The 18,275-nt window shown below is 45.6% G+C and overlaps 1 protein-coding gene across 3 annotated transcripts in view; it reads left to right on the forward strand.

Annotated features, from left to right (window-relative positions):
• The window catches only part of LOC138743683 (semaphorin-4B-like), a 98,831-nt gene that overhangs the window by 68,214 nt on the left and 12,342 nt on the right, over window positions 1–18,275 (forward strand). For all 3 annotated transcript variants that reach the window (XM_069899269.1, XM_069899270.1, XM_069899271.1), the window contains exons 10-12: window positions 628–847; window positions 8,710–8,819; window positions 10,854–11,017. In XM_069899269.1, coding sequence (XP_069755370.1) covers window positions 628–847; window positions 8,710–8,819; window positions 10,854–11,017 — 494 coding nt within the window. The remainder of the gene's footprint in view (window positions 1–627; window positions 848–8,709; window positions 8,820–10,853; window positions 11,018–18,275) is intronic.

Consider the following 18,275-nt stretch of genomic DNA (forward strand, 5'->3'; position numbering starts at 1 on the left):
CCCTAAATAATTGAGAGGAGCAAACTATAACATGTAAGCAAATACTCTCAAACCATAATGTCCACAAGATATTTATATTGGGAGAAACTCACTCGTGGTTAAAACAATAGCAGGATCATACATGTATGAGTTAGCATCTGTTAGTTAGGATTTATCCGTAAAGGTGACCTGTATGCATGAATGCATTCAGGTGTAAATGTGTACATGAACAATGACACCTATGTGGGTTTATACCCATGTAAATGGCATAGCAACAGGTAACCTGCACAAAGAAGGTTATCAGACCCTTAAATGATCCTCTCACTGGAAAGAAATGATGTCCTTGCACTGTTTTAACAGCACTTTTCTCTGTACTTTGCATTTTGTTCTCACAGCACCATATGCTGTGATTTGATTTTATTATTGAATTAAATGTTTTAATTAAGAATGGGTTGACATGCTTGGGATCACACAAAGTAAAACGTTTAACTGCATTTTGGTAAACACGACAATACACTATTCAACTTTTCAATGTCTACCGCTCTAGGATGATACCACTGTCTGTGCACCCTCGAGGTAATGAGACAAAATTGGAGAAAGGGCCAAATGTAACATTAATAGATGTACTCTGTTGTCATTTTGTTGCAGTGTATCACAAACTGGCATAGGAACCATTCGATCGAGAGCTCACTGCTGTTACCTGATGATGTCCTGAGCTTCAGCCGAAGTCACCCTCTTATGCATGAAGCTGTCCGTCCACTCAATGATCAGCCAAGGCTGATGACCAAAAATGCACAGTATTCCAAGATCATAACAGTGCAAGTGAGCTCACTGGATGGATCTTATGATGTTCTCTTCCTGGGAACGAGTAAGTGCACTTGGCTCTCAGAGAAACGAGGTTTTGTTTTAGTGATTGGTGCTGGAAACAGCTGGGGAAACAACTGTTGGTAATTTCCTGATAACCTAACAAAGTAAAGTTTGTAGCTGGTGTTGGAATTCTGCAATCATAAGGTCTTGTTGATTATTTTTGCGTATTCCTAATTTTGATTTTCCTGTGGATGGGAACTGATGATAAAAGAAGTACCAGACTGATTCTTCACCAAGACCAAAGCAGTGGTAACAGCATGAGTGTTACTGTTTGTCATTGAGAATGAATTCAGGAAGGAAATGTATACCTAATTGACAGAGTTTTCAATAACCCAGCTCATGACTTGATAGTCTTGAACAATTGTGAGCCTGTAGCGTTCACACACTAAAGCCTTGAAGTCGAGACTGGTTTATTGCACTGGCTGTCACGTTTATATGGGTTGTAGGCACTGACATTAGGGCCCCACGTCGTCAGAGCTCCGGCCCAGGATTGGCCGGCGATCCTGCCAGAGTTCTTCGTTTACCCGCCATGCGGGAGCTCACCTGGGATGAAGACCAGTGTCACCCCCAGGTCCATGCAATTGCTCTGTTCATCAGCCAATTTGTGGGCTGATCCACATCTCCAAGTTTGGGCTGCTATGTGACTCCACCCCCCCTCCCAAGAACCGGTGATCGGACAGTTGTCCATTGACTTGGGCAGTCTGCCCCTGCGTCGCAGGGGAGGAGTGGAGACTGGCTGGTCGCAGTCCGGATATGCTGGTTTCAGGCGGTCGACAGTAAAAGTCTCTTTCGTACTGCCGATGTTGAGGATGAAGATGGAGCCCTTCTCCCTGGTGACCCTGTAGGGCCCCTTATAGGGTTGTTGTAGGGGCGGCAGTGTGTGTCCCTTCATGCAAACACATATTGATAAGTCTTTGTCCCAGGGGATTATATGTTTTGGCTGGCCATGTGATGGGGGTTGTTGCGGGACTAGGGACCCCATTTTTCACCGCAAGTTCTCAAGGGTTGCCATGGAATCTTCCAGGTGTTTGTCAGGGGCCAGGAACTCACCTAGTGTGACTGAAGGTGGCCTGTAGACCATCTCCACCACCGAGACATTGAAGTCTTCCTTCAGCGTACTGCAAATCTCCAGCAGGACCCAAGGCAGTTCATCCACTCAGTTGGGACCCTTGAGCCGAGCCATCAAGGCTGCCTTGAGGTGCCTGTGAAACTGCTCCTCCAACCCATTGGCCTGAGGGTGATATGCTGTGGTGTGGTGGAGCTGTGTCCCCAGAAAGTTAGCCAGTGCTGCCCAATGCCCAGAAGTAAATTGTATCCCCCTGTCTGAGGTTAGGTGCTCTGGAATCTGGACACCCCCGTGTCGATGAGTGACTGGTGCAGGTTTCTGTGGTGACATCAGCCAGCGGGACTGCCTCAGGCCATTTCATGGAGCAGTCAACCATGGTAAGTAGGTATCTCACCCCACAGGAAACTGGTAGTGGCCCCATTTTATTGATATGTACATGGCTGAACCTGCGCCGTGCTGGTTCAGAAGTCTGTCTGGGCGCCTTCGTGTGAGTGTGCACTCTTGAAGACTGGCAGTACATGCAGGTCTTGGCTCACTGGCTGATATGCTTCTGGATGCCATGTCAGATAAATCGGCTAGCCACCATCTTGACACCATATGGCCAGATGTGCCACGTTGTGTATGGGGTCGAAAACTGGAGAGGTGGAGACGTCACACATGAGTGTCAGGTTACCTGAGCCAACGAGGAAGTCTTCCACCCTGAGACTGGAGATGGCTGTCTTATAGGTAGGGATCTCAGGGTCCTGCTGCTGTGCCTTAGTGAGGGCCACATAGTTGACTCCCTGGGATGGCACATACCAACTTTATTGCGGGGTATGACAGAACGTTGGCTACCACATTGCTTTTCCCCACTACGTGCTGTATGTCCATGGTAAATTCGGACACAAACAACAAGTGTCTCTGTTGTTGGGCCGATCACAGCTCCAATATCTTATGGAAGGCAAAGGTCAGCAATTTGTGATCGGTGAAAACCTTGAATTGCCATCCATCCAAAAAGTAACAGAAATGTCTTACCGCCAGGTACCATGCCAATAGCTCTTGGTCAAAAGCACTGTGTTTGAGCTCTGGGGTTAGAGATGTCTGCTGAAAAAGGCCAGGGGTTACCACTGGCCTTTAATGAGCTGTTCCATTATGCCTCCTACCACTGTGCCGGAGGCATCGACTGTCAGTACTTGCCTCTGGCCTGGAGTGTATCAGGAGGGTGGCGTTGGCCAGCATGTCTTTGCCATTCTGGAACGCCCTTGAAGACTCACTGTCTCCGGCCATTGGGCCGGAGCTAGCCGAGCTAGAGTTGACATCTGGCACTCGTAGCGAGCAGAGGAGTAAGAAGAAGAAGCGCTCAAGCGCTGATACTAAGCAAGGTCGTAGTTATAATGCCACGATGCTGAGCTGGAGAGTCAACAATTCATCCAGCTCGACTTTGACTTCTTCTGAATCATCCAGCGGATCGACCAGTGTCGAGGTGAGGCCCTACATGCCACTGCCACAAGGAGATCTAATCCTGGCTTCCATGAAGGTAAACCAAGATAAATCCTACAATCTGCAGCCATCCACGATGAAAGTGAAGGTAAATGGGCAAGTTGAATGCAGCAATGGTACAATCTGGAAAGCTGTTACCATGGCACTCAAATCTAAGGGTCTCCCCACCAGCCGCTGTTACCTGAAGCTGTGAACTCTATCCATACCTTACTTTGCCTCATCAGCATTTGTTTTCTTTTCCCAGAAAGTCAAAGATTGGATCGACCTTGCCAGTCTGGTTTTCTAGACCTGGAGAGGTTTTACTGAGAAAGCATATTAGACAGAGCAAGATGGAGCATTAGTCGCATGTGTACAACTGCTCCATGCTAACCCACAATATGCTCAAATTTATTTTCCTGATGGGAGACTGTATCCCTTAGGGATCTTGCTTCGCCAGGGGTTGCTTCGCCAGGGGTTCTGCCTGCAGCTTCTAACCTTTTTCCCATTACCACTAATCTTCCTTTGCCCTCCCTAGAACAGCAGGTCTCTGTCCCTGAAATTCAGTCTGTAACACACAGAGACTTACCCCAAATGACACCTGCTGTAAGGTAAAACATCATGAGATGGGAATGTGTAGGGAGTTACCCTGTACAGGGCTGTAACAAGAAGGGGAGGTGTCCTTGTACTCCTGTTAGGTAAAACATCATGAGATGGGAATGTACAGGGCTGTAACAAGATGTGAATGCATCCTTGTACTTACAAGATAAGAGAGACATTGATGGATTGAGAGGCAGGAAGCTAGCAGGGAAAGGATAGCAACAGTTTTAGTCATTGGACAAGTAATGATATGATGATGTTCTAAGCACATATCCAAGGGTATAAAAAATCACCATTTTGCTGATAACGGCAGAATGCATTCTCCGACTAACGTGGTTAGTCGCAAGTGTTACAATCCGGTAATAAAGAACAAAGAACCCTGATTTCGACTCAGCCTGGTGTTTGTCTCACTCATTCATGAACAAAGCAGACCTAACACTGCTACCAATCACTTCTTATCTGCCGAAAAAGCAGCTTCTCCTGTAAGCTTACAGGAGTCCTCTCCAGTTGTTTTGTGTCGGTCTCAAGAGTCTCAAGGCCACATTAGTGGCTTCCTTATGATAAATTTTAATTGCTGCATTTCTCACATTTTTTTTTTCAAACCTGCTGCTGATTTTCTCTTCTTCTGTAGTGCTTTGAACCCTTTTTCTTACCTGTTTTTTTTCTTATATTACTTAAAATTGGTTAATTATAAGGGTGGGGGTGAATGTAGTGATGTAATGTATTACGCTGACTACTTGCTATTGGTTATGACTTTAGATTGGCTTCACCCTACTGGTATAACAGATGGTGTGTGGCGGTGCACATCCTCATTGCGAACCAGCCCCACCTGTATCGCCACGTGAAGGGGCAGACATGGGGAAATGCCGTCATCAGAGGTTTCTCTCTGACTCCAGCATCCCTTCCAGCGTGCACCCTGGGCAGCGATTATGATGTCACAATGCATCAGGTGACTGAGCTCATCCTGCCCTTATAGGGGCGCGTTGAATTTGAATCAAACTGTCATTAATGACCCTCAACGTGTGGGCTGTGTTTCTTCCACTGCTCACACCACCACAGTGGAGACCCTGATGAGTCCAGACATTTTTCTGGACCCAAAACACCATGGATTCAGCAGAGCTTCCCCCCTTTTGGACCCACCGACCCAGAATGTAGTTCGGGCAGGCGGAAGCACAATTTCAACTCCACAACATCTCCTCAGATGCCATGATGTTCTATCATGTCGTGAGTGTTCTGGACCAAGATATGGCAGCGAGGGTGGATGACATTATCCACGACCCCCCAGCTATGGGCAAGTACACTTCCCTCAAAGACCTGCTGCTTGGAACTTTCAGGCTAATTCCCCAGCAATGGGCTTCCAGGCTCCTTCACCTAGATGGGCTTGGGGACCGTAGTCCATCGGCGCTGATGGACGAAATGCTGGCCCTGGCGGAAGACCACAAGCCTTGTTTTCTCTTCCGCCAGATATTCCTGGAACAGATGCCGGAAGACATCCAGCTGCTCCTCACAGATGAAGACTTCTTGAACCCTAGGAGAGCAGCAACCTGTGCGGATGCCCTCTGGTGCACGAAGAGGGAGAACGAGGCAGCCCTTAGCCAGGTGGCATGACCAGGAACCAACTGACCACAAGCTGCTCCCAAGACCAAGCCAGAGGAGGGCCAGTCGACCTGATGTTTCTACCACCAGCGCTGGGGAGCGCAAGCCCGTAAATGCCGCCAGCCCTGCAGGTTTCAGGGAAATGACCAGGTCAGCCGCAGTTGATGGCTGCGACGGCTGGCCACACAAACACCCTCCTTCATGTGATGGACAGATCCACTGGCCATTGATTCCTGGTGGACACAGGGACTGAGCTTAGTGTCCTTCCCCTCACAGCATTAGAGACTCACACCCGATCTCGAGGTCCGAGCCTGGAGGCAGCCAACAGCTCTACCATCAGGACCTAAGGCACCCGCAGGGCACAGATCCAGATCAGGAAGGAGAAGTTCCACTGGAGGTTCGTCTTATCCTCCGTGGGCACTGCGCTGTTCGGGACCGACTTCCTCAGAGCTCATGTCCTACTGGTTGACGTGAAGGGCAAAAGGCTGGTCAACACCTGAACATTCCACTCCACCCGACTGGACACAGCAGAAGCTCGCAGGCCCAAAATCGCCACCATAGCCGCTGCCAGGGATGAGTTCGATGAGATCCTACACAAATTCCCCGCCATCTTAGAGCCTCGGTTCAATGCCGCCCTGCCCCAGCATGCGGTCTTCCACCACATCACCACACAGGGGCTCCGCTGCATGCTAGACCCAGACGGCTGCCGCCTGAGAAGCTTCAGCAGGAAAAGGAGGAGTTCTCCAGGCTCCAGGAACTGGGAATCATCCAATACTCAGACAGCGCCTGGGCATCGCCGCTCCATATGATCCTGAAATCGTTCGGGGGCTGGAGACCATGCTGGGACTACTGTCATTTGAACGACGCAACCACCCCAGATAGGTATTCAATGCCCCGTACAGGACTACTCCACCAACCTCCACAGCACATGGGTCTTCGCCAAAGTGGACCTCGTGTGGGGATACCATCAGATCCCGGTGCATCCAGACGACGTGGGTAAGACGGCCATTATCACACCTTCTGGCCTTTTCGAGTTCCTGCGTATGCCCTTCAGTCTAAAGAACATGGCCCAAACATTCCAGCGCCTCATGGACGCAGTTGGAAAAGACCTGGACTTTGTGTTCATTTACCTGGACAATGTGACCATCTGCGGCCAGAACCAACAGGACCATGATGCCAACCTCCAGGTGACTTAAAACTGAAAGAAGTGCACCAGTCCCAGATTGCATGTGGAAACTCCCATTACCCCAGTCCCTCAAAGCCCTGAAAAGGTGCTTGGGCTTCTTTTCCTATTATGCCCAGTGGGTCCCCAATTAAGCAGACAAAACCTGCCCCCTGGTGAAATCTGCCAACTTCCCCCTTGGCATCAAGGGCGACGTTACCAAGGGGGCAATGTATGATGTAGATGAATGACTTCCAAGTGGAGAGTGATGCGTCTGACCTCACCCTGGCTGCCACATTCAACCAGGCAGGCAGGCCCATGGCATCCTTTTCCAGAACCCTCCAGGGCCCTGAGCTCTGGCATTCGGCTGTTGAGAAGGAGGCCCAAGCCTTAGTGAAAGCTGTGCACTATTAGAGGCACCACCTGGCCAGGAAACCGTTCACCTGGTGACTGACCAACATGCAGTCGCGTTTATATTTAACAACAAACAGCAGGGAAAACTGAAGAATGACAAGATCCTGAGGTGGAGAATTGAACTGTCCACCTACAACTACGAGATCTTGTACTAACCCAGGAAGCTCAACATGCAGCTGGATCGTCTCCAAGTCCTACACAACAACCTCTGCCACCCCGGAGTCTCCAGGCTCTAGCACTTTGTAAGAGCCTACAACCTCCCCAACTCGGTCAAAGATATCAGGAAAAAAAAAAAGTACAAACCCCAGTTCTACCAGCAGACAAAACCCACCTTATCAAAACTTCCCACCCCTTCGAGTGGCTGAGCATGGACTTTAAGTGACCCCTCCCATCCACCAACAGGAATGTGTACTTCCTGAACATCCTGGACAAATACTCTGGCTTCCCCTTCGCCATCCCCTGCCCAGAAATGACACACAGCAACCCTCATAAAGATGCTTTGTAGTATATTCGCTCTGTTTGGGTACCCCTGCTATATCCATAGTGACCGGGGGTCCTACTTTATGAGCGAGGAGCTGTGCCAGTACCTGTTGGCCAAGAGCATAGCCACGAGCAGGATCATGGGATTTAACGCCCGGGAGAACGGACAGGTCAAGAGGGAAAATGTCACCATTTGGAGGGCAGTTCTCTTAGCCCTTAAATCAAGAGGACTACTCACCTCTTGGTGGCAAGACGCCCTCCCCGACGCACTCCATGCCACTTAGTTCCTTCTCTTTATGGCTGCAAACACAACACCGCATGAAAGGCTCTTTTCCTTCCCCAGGAAATCGGCACCACACTACCATCCTGACTGACGAACCCTGGCCCGGTGCTGCTCTGAAGACACATCAGACACCACAAAACTGACCCTCTGGTCAAGAAGGTCAAGAGAGAGATGATAGTGTTAATGGGAGAGAAGTTAAATGAATGTGAAGGGAGACATCAAAAGAGGATTTGAATACACAGTTAGAATTCTAAATTGGCTCCCCATTCCTAAATTTCAGTGTCGGTCTATGAGGGGAGAAATGATGACTGGGACATGGTAGGGGATAGAATAGAGGCAGGAGAATTTGAATGAGCTTTGACAATATGAAAGTGGCCTTATGTCTATGGGCACTAGTGGTGAGAGACATTGTATGTTGGGGCTAGGACTTTTTGCTGGAAATGCTCTTGTGATCAGGTGGGCATCACCGGAATCACTGAGCTACATAACAGAGGAGAGGCTTTACAGAAGGAGTTCCCTTCAGGTTATAAGCCATCCAAACTTCTTACCATTCCATCATTGTTGCTGAAACTTCAAACAACTTCAAGCTGCTCCATGGATGCACTTGTTCTTTATGGGTGACAATGTTTCAGGAAGAACTGCCAATATCGCTGTAGGTTAACACAGATGGGCAGTAAGTTCCCACTGAAATGTCTGAGGGTGAGCTCTGAAGCTGCCTAGTTGTGCATGTGATCAGGTGATCTTTTGTCTCCTTTCCAACCCTACTCTTCAGATTTAATAAACTATGCCTTATTTTATCTCCTGTAGTTGATGGCCAATTACACAAAGCTGTACTGATTGGTTCCAGCAGTCACATCATAGAGGAGAAAAAATTATTCAAAGGTGTTCAACCCATTCTGAATCTCCTACATTATCAGGTATGAGGTTCAGGTTCTACTGGCCTTTCTGAATCTGGAGGGTGCAGGAAGGAAACCCTTTGTTAATTTATTGTGACTCATGTTCTCCCATTGTGACAGATTACATTATACTTTATAATTGTATATATTGTAAAGGTGATAGATTGTGGGGGTTTAGAATGTAGGTCACAAACACTTCACAAAACAGATCTCATTTAAAATGCAAGAGCTTTGCTGAAAGTGAGTCATGCAGGCACTGAGAACCTTTGCAAAGACAATGAAACAATGAGACTGCTTTACTAAATATTTTCAAAAGCAGATGTAAATGGATTATTGTTTTGAAAGCAACAGATGAACGGACTCAGAAGTTTGGGTCCGGTGCCGCAATCTGTCTGGATGCAGTTTGTTGTTCTAAGACAGTCATGTGATTTTGTTATCAGAGAGAGAGAGAGAGAGAGAGAGAGAGAGAGAGAGAGGAGACCAAACAAGCTTTCTCTAAGAGAGAGAGAACTGGTTTCTACAGTCATGACAAGCTTGCAGCTTCTTGAAACCCCATTTTGAAGACAGGTTGTGAGTTCAGCCTGTTGAAACCCCTGTGGTCCTTACAAGAGGAAATGGCTGGCTAGAATGTTTCACCTGAAATAAGGGAAACAAAAGGAACTCTGTGGTGTCCTGCAGTAGAAGAGGTTATCATTTGGAAAACCGTGATGGGGAAAGTTTCTTCAGTTTCTTGAAGTAACTGATGGAAGTAAATTAGTTTGTGTCCAAAAAGCAACAAATCATCCTCTGAAACCAACAAGAACCTTCCTGAGCAATAATCATTTAAGCACCAGAGCCTGGTGAAAATTCATAAATGTTAAATTCTATGGATGATAAATCAAAGAACTTTTCTGAACTTATACACTTTACATACACATGCATTTAAAATTAGAAGGGGCTTAAGTTAGGTTAGTGAAGTCAATAATAATAAGATAAAGTGATCCTCTTTTTATGTTTAAAGCAAATTAAAAGTAACTTTTGTTTAAGTCACCATTTGTCTTGGTGAATTTGTATTGCCGCTGGGTTTTAGGGTCCTCTATGCCCATAACATCGTTCCTTCACATGCTTTGAGGATTGGCCCAACCTTTGATCATTTTCACTTGAGTAGGAAGAGCAAGTTCATTGCATGTCCTTCACTTGCTGGTGAAAGAAGCAGCAAAGGTTGATGGTGGCCAATTTAGCACAAATGAGACCTTTAAAAACAACTGCACTCAACTAGACATAAGAATAAACCAAATGGAACTGAATAATCTTTGTATATTCTGGTGTACTTCCACATGGCTTTAATTAAGAATATCCTTAGAACATAATTATATTAAAACAATGGAATTCTCAATCTCTACAAATAAGATTATGATTGTCTATTGTACAATATTTCCTTTCGTTCATCTCCTCTGAGGCCACAGTTCCTTGGGGTTACAGCTATCATTTTCAAGTTCCCTGCAACCATCTTGATTTCATTCATTGGTGCTGGAACTTTCAACCCTAAAGCACTATGAATGCACTTTCACCAGATGGGTGACCATGTTTCAAGAGGGCCACCATATCTTAACTGGTATAATTGTGAATGGGCAACAAATTCTCAGCGTCCGAGCATCGCCCGCATACCAAGAATGAAATGCAAAAACACAACTATTTGCACTCGGTTCCGGCAGTCTGAAATGGAGATTGCGGGAGAGAGAGGTGGTGGAAAGGAATCCCAGGCTTCTTGCTGCATATTATTGTATGGTGGACATTGGTTGGGATGACGATCAACTTAACTGTGATGCCATACAGTCGATGAAAAGGTTCAAAGACTTGTTTTCAGGCTCATAAGAGCAGGTCATAGAATTGAACCAAAGTCAATATCATCAGGGGTGCACAGTTCACAGCTTAAATAAAATAATAGGTCCCACGATAAGAGATGGTGGTTGGCTCAGCAGATTGCCTTTGAAATAGTTTTCAGCCTGACCTGCCAAGCATTGCCTGCATTTTCTGTTTCTACTTATGTTGTGTGTTCTCTTTATTCTTGCCCAGGGATTTCTCTATGTTGGTTCTCCTAATGAAGTTACCCAGCTTGCAGTGGCAGATTGTGATCAGTACAAGACATGTTACAACTGTATCTCTGCCCAGGATCCCTACTGTGTTTGGAGTAAGCTTGAATCTCAATGCAAGTTGTATGAGAAGCCTTCTTTGAACACGTAAGTAGAAGTGTGTCCACCTCTAAGGCAAAATAAACCGAAGGCCAACTGAACCATCAGGAGCAATGGGTGCTCTATGATCCATCATCGATTATGCCACCCATGTAAGATGAGATTTATTTGACAGAATATTCATAACTCGGGTCTTTGGTATTTAGCCAGTCCCGACTCTTGAGATTGGCAGGCCCCATCAGGTAGTATAGCAGCATCTGCTGTCATTGATAAAGCTTGGGTAATCTCAGAAATTTGTGAACATCTTCAGGTGGAGGCCTAAGAAACGAAACCCTAAAAATCATCACCCTCAACCTGTTCTTTCACGTATATAAAACCAGAAAAAGCTGCAAAGACTCAGCAGCTCATCAGCATCCGTGGAGAGAGAAACACTTCTCCCCCTTGCTTGCTGAATGTTTTCCTATTTCAGATCCCCAGCACTTGCATTCTTTTGGCTTTCATTTACTGGTTAGCATAGCAGCTAGCATAACGCTATTATAGTGCCAGCAACCCAGGTTCGCATCTGGTGTTGTCTGGCAAGAGTTTGTATGTTCGCCACGTGTCTGCATAGGTTTCCTCCGGGTATTTTGGTTTCCTCTCCTATTCCAAGGATGTGTGGGATTAGTAGGTCAATTGGTCACGTGGGTTGGTGGAAGGGCTTGTTACTGTGCTGTACCTCTAAACTGATATTTCACCGTGCCGTGATAAATCCTGGAAAATGGAAAATTTACAGAAAGATAACTTCAGCCACCAGATTATATGCCAGGACCATCAGGTGCCAATTAGTTAGCCAACACACATTCTGTTCCATTCAGATTGTTACAACTTTGATTTTTGATAGTTCACAATTTCTTTGCAAGTCTTATTACACTTGCATTAACATGATTTTTGTATTCAAACAAACAAACAAATATCTCCTTTGTTTTTGCTGAGAATTAACAGGTTTTCTGATACTTACAGAATGATGGGAGAGTCTAATGGGAATGAAAGGTCCTGACTGGCTTAATCACAAGATCGCCTTAACATTATTCAGAATCAGAATCAGAATTTATTGTCATGAGCAAATCATGAAAGTTGGTGTTTTGCAGATCATCATTGTGCAAACATACATATTATAAACCATCTTACAATAGTAAATATAAAAATTTTAAAATAATACTGCACGTAAAATAAGGCAGTGTCTTTGGTTCATTGATTATTCAGGAATCTGATGGCAGCGGGGAAGAAGCTGTCCTTGTGCCGCTGAGTGCTTGTCTTTAGACTCCTGTCCCTTTTTCCCTGATGGTAGCAGAGTTAAGAGGGTATGGCCTGGGTGATGGGGGCCTTTGAGGATAGAGGTTGCTTTTTTAAGACACCACCTCATGTAGCTGTCCTCAATGGAGTGAAGTCAATGTCAAAGGCTGAGTTAACAACCCTCTGGATTTTCTTCTCATCCTGAGATTTCACGCCTCTGTACCAAGCAGTGATGCAACCAGCCAGAATGCCTGTAGAGGTTTACAAGAGTCTTTGGTGGCATACAGAATCTCCTCAGATACCTCACAAAGTATAGGCACTGGCGAACCTTCTTTGTGATTGCACCGACGTGGTGGCTCCATGACAGATGTTCAGAGATGTTGACACCCAGGAATTGGAAGTTGTTGACCCTCTCCACTACTGAGCCACCGATGAGGAGTGGGTTATGTTCCCTGACTTCCTCCTGAAGTCCAAAATCATCTCCTTGGTTTTGCTAATGTTGAGCACAAGATTGTTGGTGTGACACTACTCACTCACAATTATTGCTCTCTGTGGTGGGTGTGCAGGTGGAGGGGTGTGCAGTGGGAGGGGTGGATGCTGTGGAGCAAACAGTAGCTGGAGATGTGACATTGAATTTTTGAGAAGCAGTTATTGGGGCAGGGATAGTTTTGGAGAGACTAGATGACTGTCAAAATGAGTTCCAATCTATATTTTGCATTCTGTATGAAGTACATAGTGTTAATTAGAAGCGAAAGAGCAGGAATCACCCAGCACTGATTAATAATATGGAGAATGGCAAGGATGTGAGTGGCCCAGTGTAGAAGTGGGAAAGAGGCTTTGGCTCATAAGGCTTTGGCGAGCAGAGGCTGAGGATCTTTAATCTTTAATCCAGTGAGGTAAGGCCAAATAAGATATTTGTATTTAAATAAGGAAGAATTATTTTAATTCTAGGGCAGCCAGGGCAGTGGAGTGCTCTGAATGCAGCATGTGGGGAATCTGGGACAGAACAATTGTCCCTGATGGCTACACCTGTAAGAGGTGCATCCAGCTGCAGCTCCTGGGTGATCGAGTTAGTGAGCTGGAGCTGGATGAACTCCGGATTATTTGTGAGGCAGAGGCAGTAATAGAGAGGAGGATCAGGGAGACATCCACCCCCAAAGTCAGGAGGCAGGTAGCTGGATAACTGTTAGGAGAGTGACCCTTGTGGCCATTCCCCCTAACAACAAGCATACTGTTGAGTGGGGGACAATCTATCAGGGACAAGTTGTGGTGGTCACGTCTGGCACAGAGGTTGCCCCACCCCGGCTCAGAAGGGAAGGGGGAAAGAAAAGGAAACCTATGGTGATTGTGGACCTATTAGTTCCAGGATGATATGTTGCCTCCCAGGTGCCAGGGTCAGAGATATCTCTGATCAAATTTACAGTATTCTGGAGGGGTGTGGGAGCAGCCAGCCAGATGTCAAGGTCCACGTGGGGACCAATGACATAAATAGGAGTGGGGATGAGGTCCTGAAGAGGGAATATAGGGAGTTAGGTAAGAAGTTAAAAAGCAGGACCTCAAGGGTGGTCATCTCAGGATTGTTGCCTGTGCCACATACCAGTGTGTGTAGGAATAGTAATATGAGGAAGGTGAATGCAGGGCTGAAGAGTTGGTGCAGGAAGCAGGGGTTCAGATTCGTGGATCATTGGGAACTCTTCTGGGGAATGTCTGACCTGTACAAAAAGGACAGGCTGCACCTGAACTGGAGAGGGACCAATATCCTGGTGGGCAGGTTTGCTAGAGATGTTGGGGTGGGTTTAAACTAGTTTGGCAGAGGTGTAGGAACCAGAATGTGAGTGCAAGAATAGGACAAAAGGACAAAAGCATGATGCTATGTGTTCTGAGTTTGTGAGGAAGGACAGGCAGAGGACAAATCATAAATGTAGGCAGTTGGAAAGGTTGAAATGTGTCTATTTCAATGCTAGGAGCATTAGGAATAAAGGGGATGAACTTAGAGCATGGATCAGTACGTGGAACTATGATGTGGCCATTAAAGAGGCTGGTGGAAGGGCAGGATTGGCTGATCCGTGGTTTAGATGTTTTAAAAGGAATAGGATCTGAGGTGAGAAAGAGGGGAGGGGAGTAGCATTACTAATCAGGGATAGTAACACGGCTACAGAAAGGGAGGACACAGCCAAGGGAGTGTCCACTGACTGAGTGGGTGGAAGTCAGAAACAGGAAGGGAGCTATCACTGTGCTGGGAGTCGTCCATAGGCCCCCAAATAGCCCTCAGGACACCAAGAACCAGATAAGCAGGCAGATTTTGGAATGGTGTGGGAAATACAGGGTTGTAGTTATGGGTGATTTCAAATTCTCTAATATTGACTGGCACCTCCTGACTGCAAGAGGGATAGATGGGGCTGAATTTGTCAGGCGTGTTCAAGAAGGAATCCTGACACAGTATATGGACCAGCCGATGAGAGGAGAAGATATACTGGATCTAATCTGGGTAATGAACCTGGTCAGGTGGTGGATCAATTGATGGGAGAGCATTTTGGTGAGAGTGACCACAACTCTCGGAGCTTCTGCATAGCTATGAAAAGAATAAAAGCAGACAAAATGGGAAAGTGTTTAACTGGGGAAGGGCTAATTACAATCGGATGAAGCAAGAACTAGCGCGAGTAAATTGGAAACAGATGTTCAAGGGAGAAAGCACAGAGGTAATGTGGAGAAGTATAGGGACCACTGGTGCTGGGTTTAGGATTGGTTTGTCCCACTAGGACAAGGAAAAGATGGTAGGAAAAGGGAACCGTGGTTGACGAAACTGGTGAGACAACAAGTCAAGAGGAAGAAGGAAGCATATATTAGATTTAGGAAGCAGGAAGGGCTCGTGATAAGTACATGGTAGCCGGAAGGAGCTTAAGAAAGGAATTAAGGGAGCTCAAAGGCCTTGGCATGAGGATTAAGGAGAACCCCAAGGTGTTCTATACATATGTGAAGAACAGAAGGGTGACGAGAATGAAGTAGGGCCATTAAATAATGAAGGAGACAATGGGCCTGGAGGTGGAGGAGGTTGGGGAGATCCTAAATAAATATCTTGCATCAGTATTCACCAGAGAAAAGGACCTTGATCAGGGTGAGGTTGGAATAGAATAGGCTTGTGTGCTGGATAATGTGGAGATTAAGGAAGTGGAAGTTTTGGATCTTCTTAAAAGTATTAAGATTAATGTCCTCAGGGCTGGATGTGATATACACCTGGCTTAGTGGGAAGTGACAGAAGAGATAGCTGGGGCAGTAGTGATGATCTTTGAATCCTCTTTGGCTGCAGGGGAGGTGTTGGAGGATTGGAGAATAGCAAATGTCGTCCCCTTGTTTAAAAAAGGTAATAGGAAGAATCTTTGGGATTATAGACCAGTGAGTCTTATATCAGTGGTGTGCAAACTAATGGAGGGGATTCTTAAGGATAGGATCTACTAGCATTTGGAGAAGTACAGTCTACTCAAGGATAATCAGCATGGCTTTGTGAAAGGAAGGTCATGCTTCACGAGCCTAATTGAGATTTATGCAAAGGTAACAAAAAAAATAAATGAAGGAAAGGCAGTAGATGTAATCTAAGTGATTTTAGTAAGGCATTTGACAGAGACTAGTTCAGAAAGTCTTGAGGCTCACTATCAGTGGCTGTGTGGGTAAAGAAGTGGCTTATCGGAAGAAAGGAGAGAGTAGTAGTGGAAGGAAAGTATTCTGCCTGGAGGTCGGTAAATAGTGGAGTGCCACAAGGATCTGTTCTGGGACCCCTGCTCTTTGTGATTTTTATAAATGACTTGGATGAAGAGATGGAAAGATAGATCAGTAAGTTTGTGGATGACATGAAGGTTGGAGTTGTGAATGGAGCCGAAGGTTGTCGAAGGTTATAAGAGGATACAGACAGGATGCGGAGTTGGGCAGATAATTGGCAGATTAAGTTCAATCCAGATAAATGCGAGGTGATGCATTTTGGAAGGACTAACCAGAAGGCTGAGTACAGGGTAAATGGTCGGTGACTTAAGAGTGTGGAAGTACAGAGGGACCATACATCCCTCAAGATTGATAGGATAGTTAAGATGGCCTATAGGATGCATGGATTCATTAATAGTGGGATTGAATTCAAGAGTAGAGATGTCATGTTGCAATTCTACAAATCTCTGGTAAGACCACACTTAGTTCTGGTCACCTCATTATTAGGAAGGATGTGGAAGCTGTGGAGAGGATGCAGAAGAGATTTACCAGTATGTTACCTGGATTGGAAAACAAGTCTTATGAGGCAAGGTTAGCAGAGCTGGGACTTGGGACTTTTCACTTTGGGGCGTAGAAGGATGAGAGGAGACGTAAAAAGGTCTACAAGATTATGAGAGGCATAGATAGGGTGGACAGCCAGCACCTGTTTCCCAGGGCAGGATCAGCAAACACCAGAGGGCAAATGTACAAATTGAAGGGAGGGAAGTTAAGGGGAGATATCAGGGGTATATTCTTTTTGACACAGAGAGTTTTGGGTGTCTGGAATGCCTTGCCAGGGGTGGTAGAGGAGGTTGGAACATGGATGAAAGAAAAATAGAGGGTTACGGGGTAGGGAGGGTTTAGTAATTTTTATTGGAATTCCAGGTTTATTTGTGGATTACTTTTGCTCTATTCCATCTTCCAACACATTAAACCATTCTTAATTTAAAAAATCTTTTTGAGCAATTTGCCACTTTTGTCATTTTCAGCTAATGGTGCCAAAATGTAAAACAAATATCAAATAGTGCCATAACACAGATGTGGCAAACCTGCAACAGCAGGAGAAATTTTTGGAAATACAAAATAGGTCAGGTAACATCTGTGGGTAGGAAGAAAAGTGGCTCTTTCAGGTTGATGACTTTTCTTCAGTTTATTGTCTTCCTCACTTCACATTGTTTGATCTGCTGAGTTTCTCCAGCGTGTTCCGATTTCATTTTCAAAAGTGTCAAGTCCCAGTAATACAAGGTATGAGATTAAATCTAATGGTAATTCAAAAAGATGGTGTGTATTTGAAAATCATGTGTAGATTCAAAGAACTTCTGTTCAATATTTTTATTGGTTTCACAAGTTACATAGGTTCATGATGATAAAGTATCAACAATCACATCTAATAATAAAAATGGTGTTGGGACCTACGTTACATTGAGAAGAAGGAAAAAAAAAACACTAATTGTCATCCCCCTCCCTCCCTTATAGAAACATAGAAGATAGGAGCAGGAGTAGGTCATTCGACCCTTCGAACCTGCTCCGCCATTCAACGAGATCACGGCTGATCTTAAAGTTCAGTACCCCGTCCCCGCCTTCTCTCCGTAACCTTTAATACCCTTATACTGAAGAAATATATCTAATTCCCTCTTAAATATATTTAATGAACCTGCCTCTACTGCCCTCTGTGGCAATGAATTCCACAGATTCACCACCCTCTGGGTAAAAAAATTCCTCCTCATCTCGGTCCTAAATGGTTTGCCTATTATCCTCAAACCATGGCCCCGGGTTCTGGATTTTCCCATCATTGGAAATATTCCATCTGCATCCATTCTGTCCAGTCCTGCCAGAATTTTATATGTCTCTATGAGATCCCCTCTCAATCTTCTAAACTCCAGCAAGTACAATCCCAATTTGCGCAATCTTTCCTCATAAGTCATTCCTGCCATTCCAGGTATCAGCCTGGTGAATCGCTTCTGCACTCCCTCCATTGCCAGATCATCCTTCCTTAGATAAGGTGACCAAAACTGCACACAATACTCCAGGTGTGGTCTCACCAAGGTTCTGTACAGCTGCAGTAAGGTATCCTTATTCCTATACTCAAACCCTCTTGATATGAAGGCCAACATACCATTTGCCTTTTTAACCACCTGCTGTACCTGCATGCTCGCCTTCAGTGACTGGTGCACAAGAACCCCTAGGTCTCTCTGCACTTTCCCTTCTCCCAATCTATTGCCATTCAAATAGTAATCTGCCCTCCGGTTTGTATTACCAAAATGGATAACCTCACATTTATCGATATTGTAGTGCATTTGCC

The sequence above is a fragment of the Narcine bancroftii genome, chromosome 9 (genome assembly GCF_036971445.1).
Source record: "Narcine bancroftii isolate sNarBan1 chromosome 9, sNarBan1.hap1, whole genome shotgun sequence".
Classification (NCBI taxonomy): Eukaryota; Metazoa; Chordata; class Chondrichthyes; order Torpediniformes; family Narcinidae; genus Narcine; species Narcine bancroftii.